This window comes from Lethenteron reissneri, chromosome 66, assembly GCF_015708825.2.
Source record: "Lethenteron reissneri isolate LAM-NWPU_2019-01 chromosome 66, ASM1570882v1, whole genome shotgun sequence".
NCBI lineage: Eukaryota > Metazoa > Chordata > Hyperoartia > Petromyzontiformes > Petromyzontidae > Lethenteron > Lethenteron reissneri.
The window spans coordinates 5,168,239-5,190,713 of NC_083844.1; the positions used below are offsets into that span (position 1 = coordinate 5,168,239).

The following is a 22,475-nucleotide window of genomic DNA, read 5'->3' on the forward strand; positions in this document are numbered from 1 at the left end:
CACAGGGCTATCTTTCCTATAAACGTCACTTTTTGTCTGTCTGTCTGTCCGTCTGTCTGCGTACGCTCGCTTACGAGGGATTTGGCGCTCGGGCTGTGGGGTTTAGGATGAAAATTTTTTGTCGGGAGGCACGTCCCATGCCCCGCGGTGAGCATAGGCATTTCCGATTTTTTGTCTCTAAACTCTAAATTGGTCCGATTATCGATTTAGAGCGATTTCTCTTTATTTATTTATTTACTATTGCCGACCAGCACGTGACGAGGCACGCCGTTGCGCATGCGTGAGACGCCGAGCAGGGCGGTTGCCCCTGGCAACGGGCAGCAACGCCGTCGCTCTGGGGTGGACGCCATTTTTAATTCCCGTTAAAAATATGCACACGCGTTAACACGCGACGCTGAGGTAAATTCATCAAAGTTTCACGTCCTCTTCACTCCGCCCCCACCCCAATGTGTGCACTTACTATTATAGGGTCGGTAGATAATAAAATTATAGCGATCAGACAGTATTATTTTAGCGCGGGGGGGGGGGGGGGGTAGCGGCCCAGCACCCAGGTTCGGCCGGATGGGCAATCTAGGCGAGGCCGGAGGCTCTGCACGGTATTAGGGCGACACCCCACACTTGTCAGACTTTTGTGCTATAAACTCGATATACCCAGCGTTGGCCGGGGAAAAAAATACATTTAAAATATTCTGAAAACTTTAAAACATAACATACCAATGAAAATACAACTGTGTAATTAAAAATTTAAACCCGACAGAGCCAAGAATCGATTCTCTGAATCGCGCAAAGGAATCAAAAGTTGTAGACTCCTTTAGAATCGGCCGATTCCCGTTTACTATAAGTTGGTTATTGTCGATATAAACGGCTACGAACGGGAAATATCCGGCGTTGACCGGGGCAAAAATATAAATAAAAACTCCTGAAAACATTACAACATGACATTACAATGAAAATAAAACTCTGTAATTCAAAATGTAAATCCCCAACACGCCAGGAATCGATTCTTTGAATCGCGCAAAGGAATCATCGAATGTTGTAGATTCCTTTAGAAGCGCCCTATTCCCGTTTTAAAATCTGTCGCCAAGTTTCCTTGACATTTCCAACAGATACACACATTCACACATTTAGCTTTTACGTTTAACATACAAAACATCAGCATGTACTGCTGTCATCATAGGCAAAAATATATACACCCTCATGACTCTCCCTCACCACTCACACCACTCACCACTCACACCACTCACCATCACTCAACCTCACCACTCACACTCACCACTCACGCTCACCACTCACCCTCACTACTCACCCTCACCACCACTACTCACCCTCACCACTCTCCCTCACCACTCTCTCACCACTCATCCTCACCACCACCACTCACCCTGACCACTCACACTCAGCACTCACCCACAACACTCACCCTCACCACTCACCACACACTCTCACTACTCACCCTCACCACCACCACTCACCCTGACCACTCACACTCAACACTCACCCTCACCACCACCACTCACATACAACACTCACCTTCGCCACTCACCCTCACCACTCAAGTTCAAGTTCATTTATTAGGAATAGCCCTGTGAGCCATTCAGCTCTTGAAACGGGTGCAACCGCAACAAACAAGAGCTGAATGGCTCACAGGGCTATACCTAATAAATGAACTCTCACCACTCACCATTCACCCTCACCACTCACTCTAACTACTCACCCTCACCACCACCACTCACTCTCACCACTCAACACTGACCCTCACCCTCACCACTCCCTCTCACCACTCACCACTCACTCTCATCACTCACGCTCACCACTCACCCTCACCACTCACACTCACCACTCATACTCACCACCTCACCACTCACTACTCTCCATCACCACTCACCCTCACTACTTCATCACGCACCCCTCTCCCTCACTACTCACCTTCACCACTCACCTTTCTCCCTCATCACTCACGCTCACCATTCACCCTCACCACTCAGCCCTTTCCCTCACCACTCAGCCTCACCACTCACCCCTCTCCCTCACCACTCACGCTCACCACTCACCCTCACCACCCACCCCTCTCTCTCACCACTCACCCTCACCACTCACCCCTTTCCCTCACCACTCACGCTCACCACTCACCCTCACCACTCACCCCTCTCCCTAACCACTCACGCTCACCACTCACACTCACCCTCACCAATCATCCTCACCACTCACTCTCACCACTCACGCTCACCACTCTCTCACCACTCATTCTCACCACCACCACTCACCCTGACCACTCACACTCACCACAACACTTACCCTCACCACTCACTTTCCCTACTCACCACCACCACTCACCCTCACCACTCAGCACTCACCACTGACCCTCACCACTCACCCTCACCACTCCCTCTCACCACTCACCCTCACCACTCACACTCACCACTCATACTCACCACCTCACCACTCACCCCTCTCCCTCACCACTCACCCTCACCACTCTCCCTCACCACTCACACCACTCACCATCACTCACCTTCACCACTCACACTCACCCTCACTACTCACCCTCACCACGACTACTCACCCTCACCACTCTCCCTCACCACTCTTCCTCACCACTCTCTCACCACTCATTCTCACCACCACCACTCACCCTGACGACTCACACTCACCACAACACTCACCCTCACCACTCACTCTCACTACTCACCACCACCACTCACCCTCACCACTCAGCACTCACCACTGACCCTCACCACTCACCCTCACCACTCCCTCTCACCACTCACCCTCACCACTCACACTCACCACTCATACTCACCACTCACCCTCACCACTCACGCTCACCACTCACCCTCACCACTCACCCCTCTCCCTCACCACTCACCCTCACCACTCACCCTTCACCCTCATCACTCACGCTCACCATTCACCTTCACCACTCACCCCTCTCCCTCACCACTCACCCTAACCACTCACCACTCACCCTCTCCCTCACCACTCACCCCTCTCCCTCACCACTCACGCTCACCACTCACCCTCACCACTCACCCTTACCACTCACCCTTCTCCCTCACCACTCACCCCTCTCCCTAACCACTCACGCTCACCACTCACCCTCACCACTCACCCTCACCAATCATCCTCACTATTCACCACTCACCCTCACCACTCACCCTCACAACTCACCCTCACCACTCTCCCTCACTAATCACCCTCACCACTCTCCCTCACCAATCAACCTCACCAATCATCCTCACCACTCACCCTCACCACCACCACTCAACCTCACCACTCACCCTCACCACTCACCCTCACCACTCACCACTCACCTTTCTCCCTCACTACTCACCCTAACCACTCACCCCTCTCCCTCACCACTCACGCTCACCACTCACCCTCACCACTCACCCTCACAACTCACCCTCACCACTCTCCCTCACTAATCACCCTCACCACGCTCCCTCACAAATCACCCTCACCAATCATCCTCAACACTCACCCTCACCACCACCACTCTCCCTCACCAATCACCCTCACAAATCATCCTCACCCCTCTACCTCACCACTCACGCTCACCACTCACCCTCACCATTCACCCTCACCACTCACCACTCACCCCTTTTCTTCACCACTCACCCTCATCACTCACCCCTCTCCCTCACCACTCACCCTCTCCCTCACCACTCACCCTCACCACTCACCCTCACCGCTCATCACTCACCCTCACCACTCCCCCTCACCACTCACCACTCACCCTTCTCCCTCACCACTCACCCTAACCACTCACCCCTCTCCCTCACCACTCACGCTCACCACTCACCAATCATCCTCACTACTCACCACTCACCCTCACCACTCACTCTCACCACTCACGCTCATCACTCACCCTCACCAATCACCACTCACCCCTCTCCGTCAGCACTCACCCTCACCACTCACCAATCACCCTCACCAATCACCCTCACCGCTCACCACTCACCCTCACCACTCACCCCTCACGTTCACCCTCACCACTCACCCCTCACTAATCACCACTCACAACCGCCAATCGCCCTCACCACTCACCCTCACCAATCACCACTCACCCTCACCACTCATGCTCACCACTGACCCTCACCACTCACCCTCACCACTCACCCTCACCACTCACCCTCACCAATCATCCTCACTAATCACCAATCTTCCTCACCACTCACCCCTCTCCCTCACCACTCACGCTCACCACTCACCCTCACCACTCACCCTTACCACTCACCCCTCTCCCTTACCACTCACCCCTCTCCCTAACCACTCACGCTCACCACTCACCCTCACCACTCACCCTCACCAATCATCCTCACTATTCACCACTCACCCTCACCACTCACCCTCACAACTCACCCTCACCACTCTCCCTCACTAATCACCCTCACCACTCTCCCTCACCAATCACCCTCACCAATCATCCTCACCACTCACCCTCAACACCACCACTCAACCTCACCACTCACCCTCACCACTCACCCTCACCACTCACCACTCACCCTTCTCCCTCACTACTCACCCTAACCACTCACCCCTCTCCCTCACCACTCACGCTCACCACTCACCCTCACCACTCACCCTCACAACTCACCCTCACCACTCTCCCTCACTAATCACCCTCACCACGCTCCCTCACAAATCACCCTCACCAATCATCCTCAACACTCACCCTCACCACCACCACTCTCCCTCACCAATCACCCTCACAAATCATCCTCACCCCTCTACCTCACCACTCACGCTCACCACTCACCCTCACCATTCACCCTCACCACTCACCACTCACCCCTTTTCTTCACCACTCACCTCATCACTCACCCCTCTCCCTCACCACTCACCCTCTCCCTCACCACTCACCCTCACCACTCACCCTCACCAATCACCCTCACCGCTCATCACTCACCTTCACCACTCCCCCTCACCACTCACCACTCACCCTTCTCCCTCACCATTCACCCTAACCACTCACCCCTCTCCCTTACCAATCACACTAACCACTCACCCCTCTCCCTCGCCACTCACGCTCACCACTCACCCTCACCAATCATCCTCACTACTCACCACTCACCCTCACCACTCACTCTCACCACTCACGCTCATCACTCACCCTCAACAATCACCACTCACCCCTCTCCGTCAGCACTCACCCTCACCACTCACCAATCACCCTCACCAATCACCCTCACCGCTCACCACTCACCCTCACCACTCACCCCTCACGTTCACCCTCACCACTCACCCCTCACTAATCACCACTCACAACCGCCAATCGCCCTCACCACTCACCATCACCAATCACCACTCACCCTCACCACTCATGCTCACCACTGACCCTCACCACTCACCCTCACCACTCACCCTCACCCTCACCAATCATCCTCACTAATCACCAATCTTCCTCACCACTCACCCTCACCACTCACCACTCACCCTCTCCCTCACGACTCACCCTCACCACTCACCCCTCTCCCTCACCACTCACGCTCACCGTCTCCACTCTCCCTCACAAATCATCCTCGCTACTCACGACTCACCCTTACCACTCACCCTCAACACTCCACACTCACTCTCACCACTCACGCTCACCCCTCTCCCTCACCACTCACCCCTCTCCCTCACCACTCACGCTCACCACTGACCCTCACTACTCACCCTCACCAATCATCCTCACTACTCACCACTCTTCCTCAACACTCTTCCTCACAACTCACCCTCACCATTCACCCTCACCACTTACCACTCTCGCTCACCACTCACCCTCACCACTCTCGCTCACCACTCACCATCCCAACTCACCCTCACTACTCACTCTCACTACTCACCCTCACCACTCTCCCTCGGTTGTGAGTGGTGATTAGTGAGGGGTAAGTGGTGAGGGTGAGCGTGAGTGGTGAGTGGTGAGGGTGAGTGGTGAGGGTGAGTGGTGAGCCGTGAGGGTGAACAGTGAGGGTGAGTGGTGATTGGTGATTGGTGAGGGTGAGTGGTGAGGGTGAGTGGTGAGGGTGAGTGGTTAGCGGTGAGGGTGATTGGTTGTTGTGAGGGTGAGTGGTGAGGGTGAGTGGTGAGCGGTGAGTGTGAGCAGTGAGGGTGAGTGGTGATTGGTGAGAGTGTGATTGGTGAGGATGAGTGGTGAGCGGTGAGTGGTTGTTGTGAGAGTGAGTGATGAGGGTGAGTGTTGAGGGTGAGTGGTGGTTGTGAGTGGTGATGGGTGAGTGGTGAGCGGTGAGGGGTGAGTGGTGAGCGTGAGTGGTGAGGGTGAGTGATGAGGGTGAGTGGTGAGGGTGAGTGCTGAGTGGTGAGGGTGAGTGGTAAGGGTGAGTGGTGAGAGAGTGGTTAGTTTTGAGGTTAAGTGGTGAGGGTGAGGGGTGAGGTTGAGTGGTGAGGGTTAGTGGAGAGTGGTGAGTGGTGATTGGTCAGTGGTGATTGGTCAGGATGAATGGTGAGTAGTGAGGGTGAGGTTGAGTGGTTTGAGGGTGAGTGGTGAGGGTGAGTGGTGGTTGTGACGGTGAGTGGTGAGTGGTGAGGGTGAGTGGTGAGGTTGAGTGGTGAGTAGGAAGGGTGAGTGGTGAGGGTGAGTGGTGAGTGGGGAGGGTGAGTGGTCAGGGGTGAGGGTTAGTGGTGAGGTTGAGTGATGAGTAGGAATGGGTGAGTGGTGAGGGTAAGTGGGGATGGTGAGTGGTCAGTGGTGAGGGGTCAGGGTGAGTGGTGAGGGTGAGTGGTGAGGGTTAGTGGTGAGGGTTAGTGGTGAGGGGTGAGGGTGAGTGGTGGTGGTGAGGGTGAGTGGTGAGTGGTGAGATTGAGTGGTGAGGGTGAGTGGTGAGCCTGAGTGGTGAGGGTGAGTGGTGATGGTGAGTGGTAAGGGTGAGTGGTGAGGGTGAGTGGTGCGGGTGAGTGGTGAGCGTGAGTGGTGAATGGTGAGTGGTGATGGTGAGTGGTGAGGGTGAGTGGTGATGGTGAGTGGTGAGTGGTAAGGGTGAGTGGTGAGGGTGAGTGGTGATGGTGAGGGGTGATGGTGAGGGTGAGTGGTGAGGGTGAGTGGTGAGGGTGAGTGGTGAGGGTGAGTGGTGAGCGTGAGTGGTGAATGGAGAGGGTGAGTGGTGAGGGTGAGTGGTGATGGTGAGTGGTGAGGGGTGAGTGGTGATGGTGAGTGGTTAGTGGTAAGAGTGAGTGGTGACGGCGAGTGGTGATGGTGAGGGGTGATGGTGAGGGTGAGTGGTGAGGGTGAGTGGTGAGCGTGAGTGGTGAATGGAGAGGGTGAGTGGTGAGGGTGAGTGGTGATGGTGAGTGGTGAGGGGTGAGTGGTGATGGTGAGTGGTAGAGTGGTAAGGGTGAGTGGTGAGGGTTGATGGTGAGGGTGAGTGGTAATGGTGAGTGGTGAGGGTTAGTGGTGAGGGTGAGTGGTTAGGGTTTGTGGTGATGGTGAGTGGTGAGGGTGAGTGGTTAGGGTGAGTGGTGAATGGTGAGTGGTGAGGGTAAGTGGTGATGGTGAGTAGTGAGGGTGAGTGGTTAGGGGTGAGTGGTGGGCATGAGTGGTGAGTGGTGAGGGTGAGTGGTGAGGGTGATTAGTGAGTAGTGAGGGTGAGTGGTGAGGGTGAGTGGTGAGGGTGAGTGCGGAGGGTGAGTGGTGAGCGTGAGTGGTGAATGGAGAGGGTGAGTGGTGAGGGTGAGTGGTGATGGTGAGTGGTGAGGGGTGAGTGGTGATGGTGAGTGGTAAGGGTGAGTGGTGAGGGCGAGTGGTGATGGTGAGGGGTGATGGTGAGGGTGAGTGGTGAGTGGTGAGCGTGAGTGGTGAATGGAGAGGGTGAGTGGTGAGGGTGAGTGGTGATGGTGAGTGGTGAGGGGTGAGTGGTGATGGTGAGTGGTAAGGGTGAGTGGTGAGGGTTGATGGTGAGGGTGAGTGGTAATGGTGAGTGGTGAGGGTTTGTGGTGATGGTGAGTAGTGAGGGTGAGTGGTTAGGGGTGAGTGGTGGGGATCAGTGGTGAGTGGTGAGGGTGAGTGGTGAGGGTCAGTGGTGAAGGTGAATGGTGAATGTGAGTAGTGAGGGTGAGTAGTGAGGGTGAGTGGTGAGGGTGATTAGTGAGTAGTGAGGGTGAGTGGTGAGGGTGAGTGGAGAGGGTGAGTGCTGAGGGTGAGTGGTGCGGGTGAGTTGTGAGGGTGAGTGGTGAGGGTGAGTGGTAAGCGTGAGTGGTGACGGAGAGGGTGAGTGGTCCTTGGTACGGCACCATTTATCTTTCCCCCCCAACCCTGCCAGCTAACCAGCCAGGCAGGAAGTCAGCCAGAGCAAAACGTTTTAAAAACAAATTGTAATGAAAAAAATACTCCATTGTGTTTCCATCTCACAGCAGGTCACTCACATGTGCTGTCGTACAAGGTGCCAGAGACGTAGCTTTCGCCAGTGCAGTTGACAGTTACGCTGATGCTGTAGTTTCTGCCTGGCACCAGTCCCGTGAATGTGAAGTTGGAGGCACTCCCATAGACGGTGAAGGACGAGATTGAGAATGTGACCCGGTCGTTCAATTCTAAGACGTAGCTGGTTGCGTCCATGCTGACCTCAGTCCACGTGACTGTGATCGTTGTTTCACTCCTGTCACTGACCTGCACTCCTTCAGTTATAATTAATCCACACGTATATTAATAAACACAGTAAAAACAAAAATAAATAACAATCTTTCGTCAGTTCTCCGATGTTCAAGTTCACCTATGCCATGTCGATCATGGGCGCCGACCAATGGGAGCGGTGGTTTGGGTTTGGTAGAGGGGGGGTTAGTGGTGGGGTGGGGCACCGCCGCGACTAGGGCCAATGAGGAGACGGGCGATGTTTCATTCACAAAATGGAACTGGGGGACGGTGGCTCCATTCATAAAATGGAAGCCTTGAAAAGAAAAAAGCGGATCTTTATGCCTCGTTTTTCTCTCAACATTCCCAGCTTTAAGGTGATTCAGTTGGGGGTGGGAGAGGTGGAGCTGGGTGGAGAAGGGAGGGTGGGGAGGGGCTGGGTGGGGAGGGTGGGGAGGGGCTGGGTGGGGAGGGTGGGGCTGGGTGCTTGTTTTGTTTGTTTTGCTGTGTCTGGATCTCTATGGATTTGTGTCTCCTTATTTCTGTGTTTTATTTCTGCTTTTTTCTGTCTCCCTGTTTTGCCCCTGATTATTCTCATGTCTGTTAGCTTTGCTTTTCTCGCTGTATTCACTCTTTGTCTGCCCTCTCTGTGTTCATCTCTCATCCATTCTCTCAATGTCCCTCTCCATCTGTATTTCTGTCTCGTCCCTATGCCTGTCTCCCTGGGCCAGTCTCAAAGACGGCTGGGTACAGCAATAGCCGCACCACCGACTCCATCATGTGCCATTCCAACTTTATTAGGCTATTTCTAGATTTTAAGTTTTTGTGACTGCAAGGATCCATACTCTTTGGTTCTTTCGGTAAAGTCACGTAGGTGAAAATAAAATAAAAATAATTAAATTAAATCACGACGTTTCGGGCGCAACACAAGGTGTCCGTCCTCAGGTGGGGACAACCACAGCGAAAAAACAATCGCTGAAATGTGCCTAAGAGATGGCTATGACGAGGGATTATATAGCTGAGGGGGGGGGAGGTGCCAGGGTGAGTGGGGGAACGGGGCATGGGCTGGGCGAGAGCGGCAAGGATGGTCCTAGAGTTCAAACTAAAGCTGTGAACCGTTGGGGGTGGGGAGGAGCCAGGGTGAGTGTGGGGGCGGGGCGTGGGCTTGAGGAGAGCGGCAAGGATGGTCCTAGAGTTCAAACTAAAGCTGTGAATTTCCAATTGATGGTAGTGAGCAGGGCTGGGAGTAAAAGACTGGAGATGCGGATATGAATATAAACCATAAGGCAGCTAAAGTTTAACTTGGTTAATAACATCCTTCCAATGATTGCTCAATTTGAATCCATCTTCTCGGTTGAAGTTATGTCTATGTTTGTATATCTGGATGGCTTAATGGACAAATCTCTGGTGGTATCCAGACGGCTTGCAGAGCACTTTGGTATCGGAGAAGACAATATCATGAGAGCCCACCGCGTTGTAGCAGTGATCAGCCACGGCGGAATAATTTGTCCAGCAGTGTTTCGAGCTAGCAGAGCTCACTACCCCCAACCCCCCCCCCCCCCCCCCCCCAACGGTTCACAGCTTTAGTTTGAACTCTAGGACCATCCTTGCCGCTCTCCCCCAACCCACGCCCCGCCCCCACACTCACCCTGGCTCCTCCCCCCCCCCCAGCTATATAATCCCTCGTCACAGCCATCTCTTAGGCATACTTCAGCAATTGTTTTTTCGCTGTGATTGTCCCCACCTGAGGACGGACGCTTGTGTTGCACCTGAAACGTCGTGATTTAATTAAATTATTTGTATTTTATTTTATTTTCACCTACATGACTTTACCAAAAGAAGCAAAGAGTATGAATAGGCTCTGCTAGTCCCTAACAGCACTTGCCCCAATAGTTTGTTAAGCCTATACAGGGAATCTTTGTCTCTGCGACTATGTGAACATCTCCTTGCCTCTCTCCTTGTCTCTGTGTCAGTGGCATAGTAGCTACATCATTAGCTCAGGGGGTACAGAAATGGGTAAGGTGGGGCCCCCAATATTGTGATTTGTCTCTTAGCAGGGTGGAACATTGAGGCTATTCTATATCGTGGCTCCTATTGCCCTAACCACATCGTCATTACGCTCACGCCGTCTCGAATAATGTAGTAACTATATTATCAGTGGCGTAGTAGCTATTTTATCAGTGCTGTAGTAACTTCATTATCAGCAGCGCAGTAGGTGCATTATCAGTGGTGTTGCAGCTACATTATCAGTGGCATAGCTACTACATTATACTATTTAACACATTCTTTGTTCCTGGGTAGTAAGTGTTAGTTCTTAATTGCTTATGCCTCAAAAGTATAGAAAATAGCTATTATTCCCAACAAACTTTGTTTTTGTGAATCAACATATGAATACAAATTTACATGTATTTATGCTAAAGTAATACAGAAATGACTACAAAAGATTTCGAAGTGAGTAGTTTTTCGAGATTTACGAATATATTGTAAATCAATTCTAGATTTGAAGCTTTCGTGACTGCAAGGATTCATACTCTTAGTTCTTTTGGTAAAGTCACGTAGGTAAAAAATGAAATTAATAAAAATAAAACAATAAAAATCACGACGTTTCGGAGGCAACACAAGTCTCCATCATCAGGTGGGACCGTCACAGCCAGATTTGCTGCATTCTCCTTGAATTTTTCAAGATGAGCATCAAGGATATTGACTATGAGGGACATCCTACAGCCCATTGTGCCGTAGCCCTTCACCAGATTCTCAACCAGCTCCACATAGTTTTTGACATTTTGATTGCCAGGGAAGCCAAGAACCACTGCGACAAAGCTATTCCAATCCACTTTCTCCTTACTAGTGAGCTTTTTGGGGAATTCATTGCACTCCAGGATATTTTTTATCTGTGGTCCGATGAAGACACCGGCTTTGACCTTTGCCTCAGACAGCTTCGGGAAGAAGTCTTGAAGGTACTTGAAGGCTGCCGACTCCTTATCTACAGCTCTGACAAATTGTTTCATAAGGCCCAATTTGATGTGCAGTGGTGGCATCAGCACCTTCCAGGGGTCCACCAGTGGCTCCCACTTGACGTTGTTCCTCTCCACAGAGAACTCGGTCTGCTGTGGCGAGTCCCAGCTGTGGTAGTGCGCCTTGGTGTCTCAATCTTTTGTAGTCATTTTTGTATTACTTTAGTATAAATACATGTATATTTTGATTTAAAGCTTTCGTGACTGCAGGGATTCATCTTCTTGGTTCTTTCGGTAAAGTCACGTAGAAGGGAAGTAATAAAATAATAAAAATAAAATAATTCTCACGACGTTTCGGCTACAACGCAAGCAGCCGTCTTCAGGTGAAGAATGAGACACTACCAAGCTAGGAGCTTATATATACGCTGGGTTGGAGGTGCAAGAAGAGCGCCTTAACAAAAAGAATGTGCATATGAAGAGGAATTTAGCATATTCATGGGAAATGCGTAGGAGGTGGGCGGGGGGTTTCAAAGTCATATTATGCCCATGCATTATGCAGGATCAGCAGCACCAAGGGAGGGTGTACGGAGTAGCATTAACAAAGGAAAGGAATGTTAATAGTATGTAGCTGCAGTTACTAAACAACCACGTAGAAAACGAAAGTATAAACTTAATAAAAAACTAAAGTATAAACTGCATAGCACCATCAGTGTACTTACTATACTCTACAATAAGCTGAGTTACTCACAGCAAGTAATACATTACAATTCTACGTCGTAAAAATTATATAATATGCTTCCATCTAAACTTTATTCTCTTACATCACACGAGCATACACCTTACTATATACTGCAATAGATAAATCCAATATTAAATTATATACTGTATTGCTATAAACCACCCTTATACATTTTAATATAACACTATGTATTATTCTACCCACCTTAATGTGTATCACACTGCTATATGCTTACTATACAATTACGATACTATATATTACTTTGTACATTGTATTAAGCATATAAATGTTATACTATTTGTTATTATACACTGTACAATTGACCGTCGTGTCAATGGGTGAGTCGTGGGGGGAAACTTGGAGCGGAGCAAAGAATCCATTCCCTGCGGAGAATACAATGCCAGTGAGTGGAAACGCGGTCTGAAAGTCACCGTAAACGTGAACACAAACAATTAAGATCCGAAATGGTTTATTACGTCCTTCCAATGATTGCTAAGCCAGAATCCATCTTCTAGGTTAAAATTGTCTCTGTGTTTGCATATGTGGATCGCCTCATGAACGAATCTCTCATGATAGCCAGATGGCTTGCAGAGAACCTCTGTCTTGGAGAAGTCAATGTCATGTGAGCCCACTGAGTTGTAACAGTGATCTACCACGGCTGAGGAGTTAGTCCTACCGTGTTTCAGGTCTGTTTTATGTTCACGGATGCGGTCCGAGACATGTCGTTTGGTTTCCCCAATGTAACTGCTACCACAGAGGAAACTTAGTTTGTAGACGCCAGGGTACTGTATGTCTGGAACCACATCTTTTACAGACGGTACCAGATCACGAATTTTGTGTACTGTGTTGAATCGGACCTGGATCTTGTGTTTAATCAGGATTTTGGAGATCTTTTTGACTGCCTCTTCAGCTGCCGCTATGTCGACTAAATGTAAGGAAAACTTGATTTCCAAATTCAACCGCCTCTCAAACAAGAAACCGGACCCACACATTGAAAAGCTAGATGTTAACAAAGTCGTAATTAATCGCAGTAACAGTTCTATTTCTGAAGGTCTGAAATCCGTTTTAGCTAAAGGATTAAACTTTGCAGTCACACCTAGACACATACCAGTTAATGATATAATTGCTCGAGTAGATGTAGCTCTCAAGGGCTTGAGTCACATCGCTGCAGACGTAGCAAGATCTGAAATCTCTGCAACCCTCAAAAACGCTAAGATGCCAGCTAGCAACATCAGCAAAGATGAGCGTTTTGAATTAGCTCAATTAAAAAAGAGGGATGACATTGTCATCCTCTCAGCCGACAAAGGCAATGCCACTGTCATCATGGTCAAAATAGAATACAACAACAACATTCAAGAACTACTCAACGATGGCAGCTATACAAAAATAAAAAGAGACCCCACCAACAGCCTCGTCACTAAAACCAACAAAATAATTTCTGATTCAACCGCATTAATTGATCAGACCAAACAGTTCTTGTTGAAACCTTCTGCAGCCAGGCCACCAAGATTATACGGCTTGCCAAAGATACATAAAGAAGATACACCTCTTCGTCCCATTGTCTCTACTATCAACTCCCCCACCTATAAATTGGCTCGTTTTTTGTCTGAAATCCTACAACCTTTCACTGGAAAAACCACCTCTGCGGTACTAAACTCTACTGACCTGGTATCGACAATCAAGGGGATTGCCCTGTCCCCAGACGACCTGCTTGTCAGTTTTGATGTGGTTTCCTTATTCACCAAGGTTCCTGTACCTGACACCATCGCAATCATTGAAGACTTGGTTCATCAAGGACTGAATGCTGGGGTACCCCCCCTGGTGAGACACTGCTTAACCAATACATACTTCACCTGGAATGGAACTTTCTACAAGCAAACTGAGGGCACCCCAATGGGCTCCCCCCTATCTCCGGTTGTAGCCAACATCTTCATGGAGAAATTTGAGACGGACGCCATCCAGACTGCCACTCTACGCCCGACCTTATGGAAGAGGTACGTAGATGACACTTTGTCATCTGGCCACATGGCCGGCCTGCTCTAGACCAATTTCTCGACCACATCAATTCCATACACCCAGCCATCAGATTCACCATGGAAGTCGAAAAAGATGTCAAGCTACCCTTTTTGGATGTCCTAATCAAAAGGAGACCTGATGGTTCAATGAGCCACTCTGTCTACAGGAAAGCCACCCATACGGATGCTTACCTAAAACCGGATTCCCACCACCATCCATCCCAGAAGAATTCTCTCATCAAGACTCTATATCATAGAGCCCAATGCATCTCCGACCAGGAACACATTTCCAGTGAACTCAAACACGTACGCCAAGCTCTTAAGGCTAATGGTTACTCCGACTACACAATCCGCAAAGCCATCACTCCAACCATCAAGAAGGATCCTGTTGAGGAGCCTTTCAAGACCATCACCTTACCCTACATTGCTGGGGTCACAAAAAAGATCTCCAAAATCCTGATTAAACACAAGATCCAGGTCCGATTCAACACAGTACACAAAATCCGTGATCTGGTACCGTCTGTAAAAGATGTGGTTCCATACATACAGTACCCTGGCGTCTACAAACTAAGTTGCCTCTGTGGTAGCAGTTACATTGGGGAAACCAAACGACATGTCTCGGACCGCATCCGTGAACATAAAGCAGACCTGAAACACGGTAGGACTAACTCCTCAGCCGTGGCAGATCACTGTTACAACTCAGTGGGCTCACATGACATTGACTTCTCTAAGACAGAGGTTCTCTGCAAGCCATCTGGCTATCATGAGAGATTCGTTCATGAGGCGATCCACATATACAAACACAGAGACAATTTTAACCGAGAAGATGGATTCTGCCTTAGCAATCATTGGAAGGACGTAAAAAACCATTTCGGATCTTAACTGATTGTGTTCACGTTTACGGTGACTTTCAGACCGCGTTTCCACTCACTGGCATTGTATTCTCCGCAGGGAATGGATTCTTTGCTCCGCTGCAAGTTTCCCCCCACGACTCACCCATTGACACGACGGTCAATTGTACAGTGTATAATAACAAATAGTATAACATTTATATGCTTAATACAATGTACAAAGTAATATATAGTATCGTAATTGTATAGTAAGCATATAGCAGTGTGATACACATTAAGGTGGGTAGAAAAATACATAGTGTTATATTAAAATGTATAAGGGTGGTTTATAGCAATACAGTATATAATTTAATGTTGGATTTATCTATGGCAGTATATAGTAAGGTGTATGCTCGTGTGATGTAAGAGAATAAAGTTTAGATGGAAGCATATTATATAATTTTTACGACGTAGAATTGTAATGTATTACTTGCTGTGAGTAACTCAGCTTATTGTAGAGTATAGTAAGTACACTGATGGTGCTATGCAGTTTATACTTTAGTTTTTTTATGAAGTTTATACTTTAGTTTTCTACGTGGTTGTTTAGTAACTGCAGCTACATACTATTAACATTCCTTTCCTTTGTTAATGCTACTCCGTACACCCTCCCTTGGTGCTGCTGATTCTGCATAATGCATGGGCATAATATGACTTTGAAACCCCCCTGCCCACCTCCGACGCATTTCCCATGAATATGCTAAATACCTCTTCATATGCACATTCTTTTTGTTAAGGCGCTCTTCTTGCACCTCCAACCCAGCGTATATATATGCTCCTAGCTTGGTAGTGTCTCATTCCTCACCTGAAGACGGCTGCTTGCGTTGTAGCCGAAACGTCGTGAGAATTATTTTATTATGTTTTATTTTTATTATTTTATTACTTCCCTTCTACGTGACTTTACCGAAAGAACCAAGAAGATGTATATTTTGATTCATATGTTGTTTTTCTGGCTTTATTTGAACTGAAAGACACAAATTTGCCTGTATTCTCCTTGAAAATAGATGCATTTCAAAATATGACTGTACTGGTCACAAAAGCAAAGTTTGTGGGCAATAATAGCCATTTTCTGTACTTTTGAGAAATAAGCAATTAAAAATAACACTTACCCAGGAACAAAAAAAATATTACACAGTGTTATCAGTGGCGTAGTAGCGTGACATCATCAGCTGTGGGGGTGTGGCAATCGGTCAGGTGGGGCCCCAATATTGCGATTTGTGTCTTCGCACCATGCCACCCAGGCTATAATACATTGTGGCTACATTTGCCCAAACCACATCGTCATCAAGCTCATGGTCTCGAACATTTAACATCATAGGGGCGTACTCTTTGGTTCTTTCGGTAAAGTAACGTAGGTAAAAAATAACATAAAATATCACGACATTTCGGGCGCAACACAAGCATCCGTCATCAGGTGGGAAAGCATGGTCTGCTGCTGAGGCACACTGTTTTAGAAGGTTTGAAATGGGTGTAGCCCAAGGGTCATAAAGAAGTGGCCGGGGCTAGTGATGTTAATGTGAGAAATCAGCATGTAACTGTAGAAAAGAAGGAAGGCGGCCTTCTCGCCGAGGGCATGGAAGTGACTATGTTAATGTGAGAGATTAGCATGATGTTAATGTGAGAAATTAGCATGTCTCTTTAGAAAAGAAGGAGAGCGGCTTCCTGGACGAGGGAGTTCAACTTGTAATAAAGGACTCTCTCTCAGATGTCGATCTCCGTTGTCCTTTATTGGGTTCGTAGAATCTCGATACCACGGCGTCTCGCTCAGGCCCGCGTCCCGCTCGACGACCTCTCCACAGCCTCGGCTGCTCCGATATGCAGTCTCCCTGCTCCTCCAATATGCAGTCTCCCTGCTGCTCCGTTAGGCAATCCTTACAGCCACACCGCTGCTCCGCTATCTAGCGTCACTGCTGCCCTTACACAGCTAGCCTCTCACAGCCCCGTTAGCTCTCTCTCCGTCTGACACCGTTGGCCGACGGTGTCGACGTCTCCCACCGCGTGGCGACCGCGCCACTCTCCCTGTCTTGCCCAGCGTGGCCTCCTCGTGTTTCACTCCGTCTCAACTCCCCTTTCCCCTTCCGGTTCTCTCCCTAAATCCTCTCACCCACGTGACCCTAACTCCGCCCACTCCCCACGTGACCCAGACTCTGTCCCCCCTCAATACTTGCTCGCATTACAAACCCAACGGGTGTAATCCAAAGGGCCTGTGAGTATGAGTGCAATCCAAAATACATGTGAGCATGAGAGTGCAATGCAATGGACATGTGAGCATGAGAGATCTAAGAGAGAGGCATAGAGCGAGAGACACAGAGGGTCGAAATAACAGCTGACATAGGCAGGTGGATGGAAACATTACAGTCAGTTAAGACTATACCTGGTTAATAATGTACCAATCCTCTAGGCGCCCTCCGTTTTTGTAAAATGGTGCCACTACATCTCCGTAATGCCTATTGTAGTACAGTTGACACGTATCTTATTAAATAAATATCCCTGTAACGGAGTTCTATGTGATTTTTTTTTATTAAAATACATTTTAACCGCATTTTACACTGTTGTTTTAAACAAATGTCATCGTGGTTGTCAAGGGGCCCCAACTCGTAGCGTTGGTCAACAATCGGGGCCAAAGCGCCCCCTGCCCCGACGATAGTAGATGTTAACTACCGTGCCTGGTTTTCAGTAGGTAGTGGGTTCCATACCGACCCCAAAGCCTGTATATTTGGAGTTTGCTTGTCTTCTCTCCCCATAGTAGCGTGGATTTTTCAATCGGGTTTTCCGGGTTTTCCCTCCACATTTAGAATCAACATCATGCGTTGAAAGTATTTGGTTGCTGCTATACAGATCCGCGTGATGAAAAGCTGCTTCGTTGAGATATAATTTGTGATATCCAGGACACTTCTGAAAAAAGAGCTATAGTATATAGCTCAATGGGCCTTATCTGGTAAAATTAAAAAAAGTTTTTATTTTGTGGTTACACTACTGCTCTGTGTGTGTCCTATCTGTTTAGCTCATTTAATTGGTTGTCCGTGTGTGTGCGTGTGTGCGTCCTATCTGTTTGCCTTGCATCTTGTCTGTGTGTGTGTATTATATCTATTTGGCTCACATCTTGTCTCGGTGTGTGACCTATCTCTTTTGCTTGCATCTTGTCTGAGTGTGTCTCTCTTTCTTTCTATATCTGTAGGATCCTCCTTCTCTACGTTTGCGTTTGTACCAACATTTTTTTTTGTTGACCGTGAGCACAGGAAATGATGAGGCTATGTTTTACAGAGTAATGGTTGAAGGGCTTACCTGATATCTGACAACCATTTGCAACTCTTGCGATCTAGGGCAACAAAAAACATCGCACGGTTTTTATTTACCATGCACCATTTCAACATCAGCGATATACAAACCAATACTGTCTTATTAATATAAAGGTGGTTTGGGTTAGATTGCATAAGCATAAATCTGTCGTTAACCAGCCAACACCTGACACATCCACTAAGTAAGGTTTACCAGAACAATTCTTGCAAAATCGCTCTGATGCTGGATAATGGCACGTTTTGTTTACGTACCAAACTTTACGAATTGGCTGTGTCTGGTGGTGGCAGGTTAATAACACATAATTCCGTGATCTAACCAAAAATAAACCATTTATTACGAACAATACTGTCCTTTCCATCAAATGTATTGTGATTGTTTGTCATCGACACCATGTCACAACACTAAGCATCTAATTAGGACTTCGCAGTCCAGTGCAATTCTTTGTGTCAAAAAGTAGCACACGGAACCGGATACTACCGACATTCTTCCGATGTCCCTTCAAGCGATCCCTCTTTTACACAGTAGGGGGCAGCACTTTCACACCTGCCCTACAACAGAGCACTATTTTGTGATTGGAGCAGAGTAGAATGTCAGGTTTGGACCTGTCTAAGGCTGACTAATATGGTTTAAATGTTAGCCTTCCGGATCTGGTTGCGGACATTTGAGGCCAGGTTTATCCCAATTCTACAATGAATTTTATTTCATGTCTTTTTCTTAATGAGTATTATTTTGTTCTAAAAGGGCCAAGGAGGTTCTGAAGGTGGTGAGAGCCTTCGGAGGGGTAATATTATTGCCATGAATAGTGTGGTATTGTAGCGCAGTCTATGAGCACTGTTGAATATGTCTTTTCCAAAGAATAATATTAAGAGTGATATTGCCAATTTTTTACATAATAGTTATTTTTTATTCCATTGTCCTGGATTTAGTTAGTACAAAAGAAACGCAGTAATGGAGGGCTGTGAACTCCTCCCTAGAAACAACAAAGGCCAAAGGAGCACTCCCCCCCTGCCTCGCCCCAACACAAAAAGTATATCTGGAGGAATATTGTCAACATCATTGGATTAAACGTTAACTTGATAGAATGTTGACGTCGCCCAAGAGGTTTTTAATACGACTAGTTGCATGTTTTGCTAACACCCACCTATTTCTACATGAGTGTCATGAGATCTGGGTTAGGCAAATGAACTTGATAACGAATTCTGGAAGTTTTGTATTGAAGTACTGAACCAAATGATAATCCTCAAGATATACAATACGAATTATGTAAATTATCCACGAACAAAATAATGTCAGTTTAACCCGTCGGCTTTCGTGACCAATATCATCCATAAGAGGTTTTGGGTGTCGTTAAAACCCGCCACCACCCGACACAGCCAGCTAGTAAGAGTTGTCACGTAAATAATGTCAATTCGCCACTATTACAGCACACCGGTGTGTTGGAGAGCCAAGCCACAACATTTACAATCTGAGCACGTCTTTTCGCTGTAATTACAACTAGCTTCATCAGGCTACTGCCAGATTTGTGGAGAAGTCTTACTGTTATGTTCCTTATATAGAGGCATAGATGTGTTGAACACACAGCTGCGCTCTTGCACAATGTGGGGGGGGGGGATTACTGAGGCATAGTACATTATGCGTGCCCTTTGAACTTATCCTTCCTGTCTATTTTGTTTATTAAAATAGCCCTTCCAACGGTAATCCCAATTGAAGTTGCTGCCCTTTTTAGGCATACATTTAAATAATTTATTATTTGATGATTCGCTTCCATGCAGAAGGTGTGTACAGGATTAACTGCACGTGCGGTAAATGCTATATTGGGCAAACAGGAGGAACGATCAGCACGAGACTAAAAGAACATCAGAGAAACATTAAATTATCCCAAATACAACTGTCAGCAGTAGCAGAACACGCGTGCCAACAAGGACACTCAATTGAGTTTGATAATGTTGAAGTTTTGTGCAAAACTAGCCACTACTGGCCAAGACTAATTAGAGAATCTATCGAAATTGACAGAAATCAAAATAACTTTAACAGTTCAGATAGCTACCACCTGCATATACTTGGCTAATGCTATTGTGCAAGTGATTGCGTGTCGGATGGTGAGGATTCCCCGCAGCGTGCAAATGTTGGTTCCCTTATGGTTGCGAAAGCTGCTTGATCAAGGAGCAACAGTGGGAGGAATTCTCTTGGATCCTGCTAATAAAGTCAGTCGTGGTTTTGCGTTGCTGGGGGCGCAGACGTTGGTGTCCAACGACCAGGAGCCTTTCATCCAGGTCCTTAATGCAGGGTACCGTGTTAGCTCATGCATCGTCAGCGCTTCCTGAGGGAAGCATTGTGGGGAATGTGAGTGCCGCTTCAAATACGCGACCGCGCAAGAAACCTGATGAGGGGTAGATGGAGAAGCTTTTTGCTGAAAAAGCAGATTTGTTTGAGGTCCAGAGGGGAAAGCTGTGAGCGCTTTTGCGTGGATTTTCAGATGTTTTAAGTAAAAGGAAATTTGACATTGGATGCACTACGTTCTTGAGTCATCACATTGATATGGGCGGCGCCGCCCCCATCCGGCAGAATCCCAACCAGCTGAGCCCTGTGGGAAAGGACCACGTTCGGCTGGCGGTTGACGAAATTATAGTCGCAGACATTATTTCGCAGTCCACCAACCCATGGGGAGCACCGATTGTACTCGTTAAAAAACACGATGGTAGCTTGCTTTTTGTGTGGATTTCTGCCAGCTAAAACACGTTCTTTCGGAGTGGGCAGGTAGGAACTTGGTTGGACAGCGCATTCGTGCACGACAGAAAGACAAATAATCCCTGGTGGGCAGTGTGGAACCTGTTGTTCCTACCGGTATAAGTGTAGTGTATCGTGTCGTGTATAGTGTAGTGTGTAGGTATAATGTTGAGTTTTATAAGGGAACCACGGGTGACTAGCCCCTCCCCACCCAGCCCCACCCCTCCCACCCCCCACCCAGCCCCACTCTCCCCACCCAACCCCTCCCCACCCTCCCCACCCAGCCCCTCCCCAACATCCCCACCTAGCCCCTCCCCACCCTCCCCTCCCCACCCAGCGCCACCCTTCTCACCCCCAACTGAATCACCTTAAGGCTGGGCATGTTGAAAGAAACACGAGGCAAAAAATCTGCTTTTTTCTCTTCAAGGGTTCCATTTTATGAATGGACCCACCCTCCCGCAGTTCCATTTTGTGAATGAAACATCGCCCATTTCCTCATTGGCCCGAGTCGCGCGGTGCCCCCTCCCCGCACCACTAACCCCCCCGCTCCCATTGGTCGGCGCCCCCGAGCCAATGGGAGGGCTCTAGTGGGACGGGGCCATGCACGACAGACAGACAGACAAATAATCCCTGGTGGGCAGTGTGGAACTGTTGTTCCTACCTGTATAAGGTCACTGTCGCTGATGCATGTCCTTTACCTCGAGTGGATTACTCACTGGATGCCCTGGCCGGGGCGCAGTTTTTTTCTGGTCTTGATCTCCTATCCGGGTTCTGGCAGTTGCCACTAGACGATGCCTGCAAGCCCAAGACAGCCTTTCGTACACCACAAGGCTTGTTTGAATTCAATCGGCTTCTGATGGGTCTTCATTCCGTGCCACCTATGTTCCAGTGATTAATGGAACTGGTCCTAGCCGGTCTCCAGTGGGACTCTTGATATACCTCGATGATATCATCGTTTTTATCCGCATGTTTGACGGATTTCTGGAATGGCTACGTGCTGTTTTTCTCAAAATGCGTGCTGCCAACCTGAAATTTAAACCACAGAAATGTCACTTCCTCCAAAAATCGGTTCGGTATCTTGGCCACATAGTGAGCTAATCGGATAATTTATTGCAACTCACCCGGAAAAAAACGCTTGTGTTAGAACTTGGCCGACCCCCACATTTGTGGGGGAGGTACGCAGTTTCATAGGATTCGCGTCCCTATTACCGCCGTTTTGTCCCCGGGTTTACTACCATCGCTAAACCTTTCCAAGCCTTGACAGCTCAGGGTCATAAATTCCACTGGGGG

General features: G+C 48.4%; 1 protein-coding gene across 3 annotated transcripts in view; it reads right to left on the minus strand.

Annotated features, from left to right (window-relative positions):
* Positions 1-22,475, minus strand: part of LOC133359833 (receptor-type tyrosine-protein phosphatase beta-like) — a 101,508-nt gene that overhangs the window by 61,347 nt on the left and 17,686 nt on the right. For all 3 annotated transcript variants that reach the window (XM_061578378.1, XM_061578376.1, XM_061578377.1), the window contains exons 3-4: positions 18,444-18,477; positions 8,362-8,610 (exon numbers count right to left, since the gene is read on the minus strand). In XM_061578378.1, coding sequence (XP_061434362.1) covers positions 8,362-8,610; positions 18,444-18,477 — 283 coding nt within the window. The remainder of the gene's footprint in view (positions 1-8,361; positions 8,611-18,443; positions 18,478-22,475) is intronic.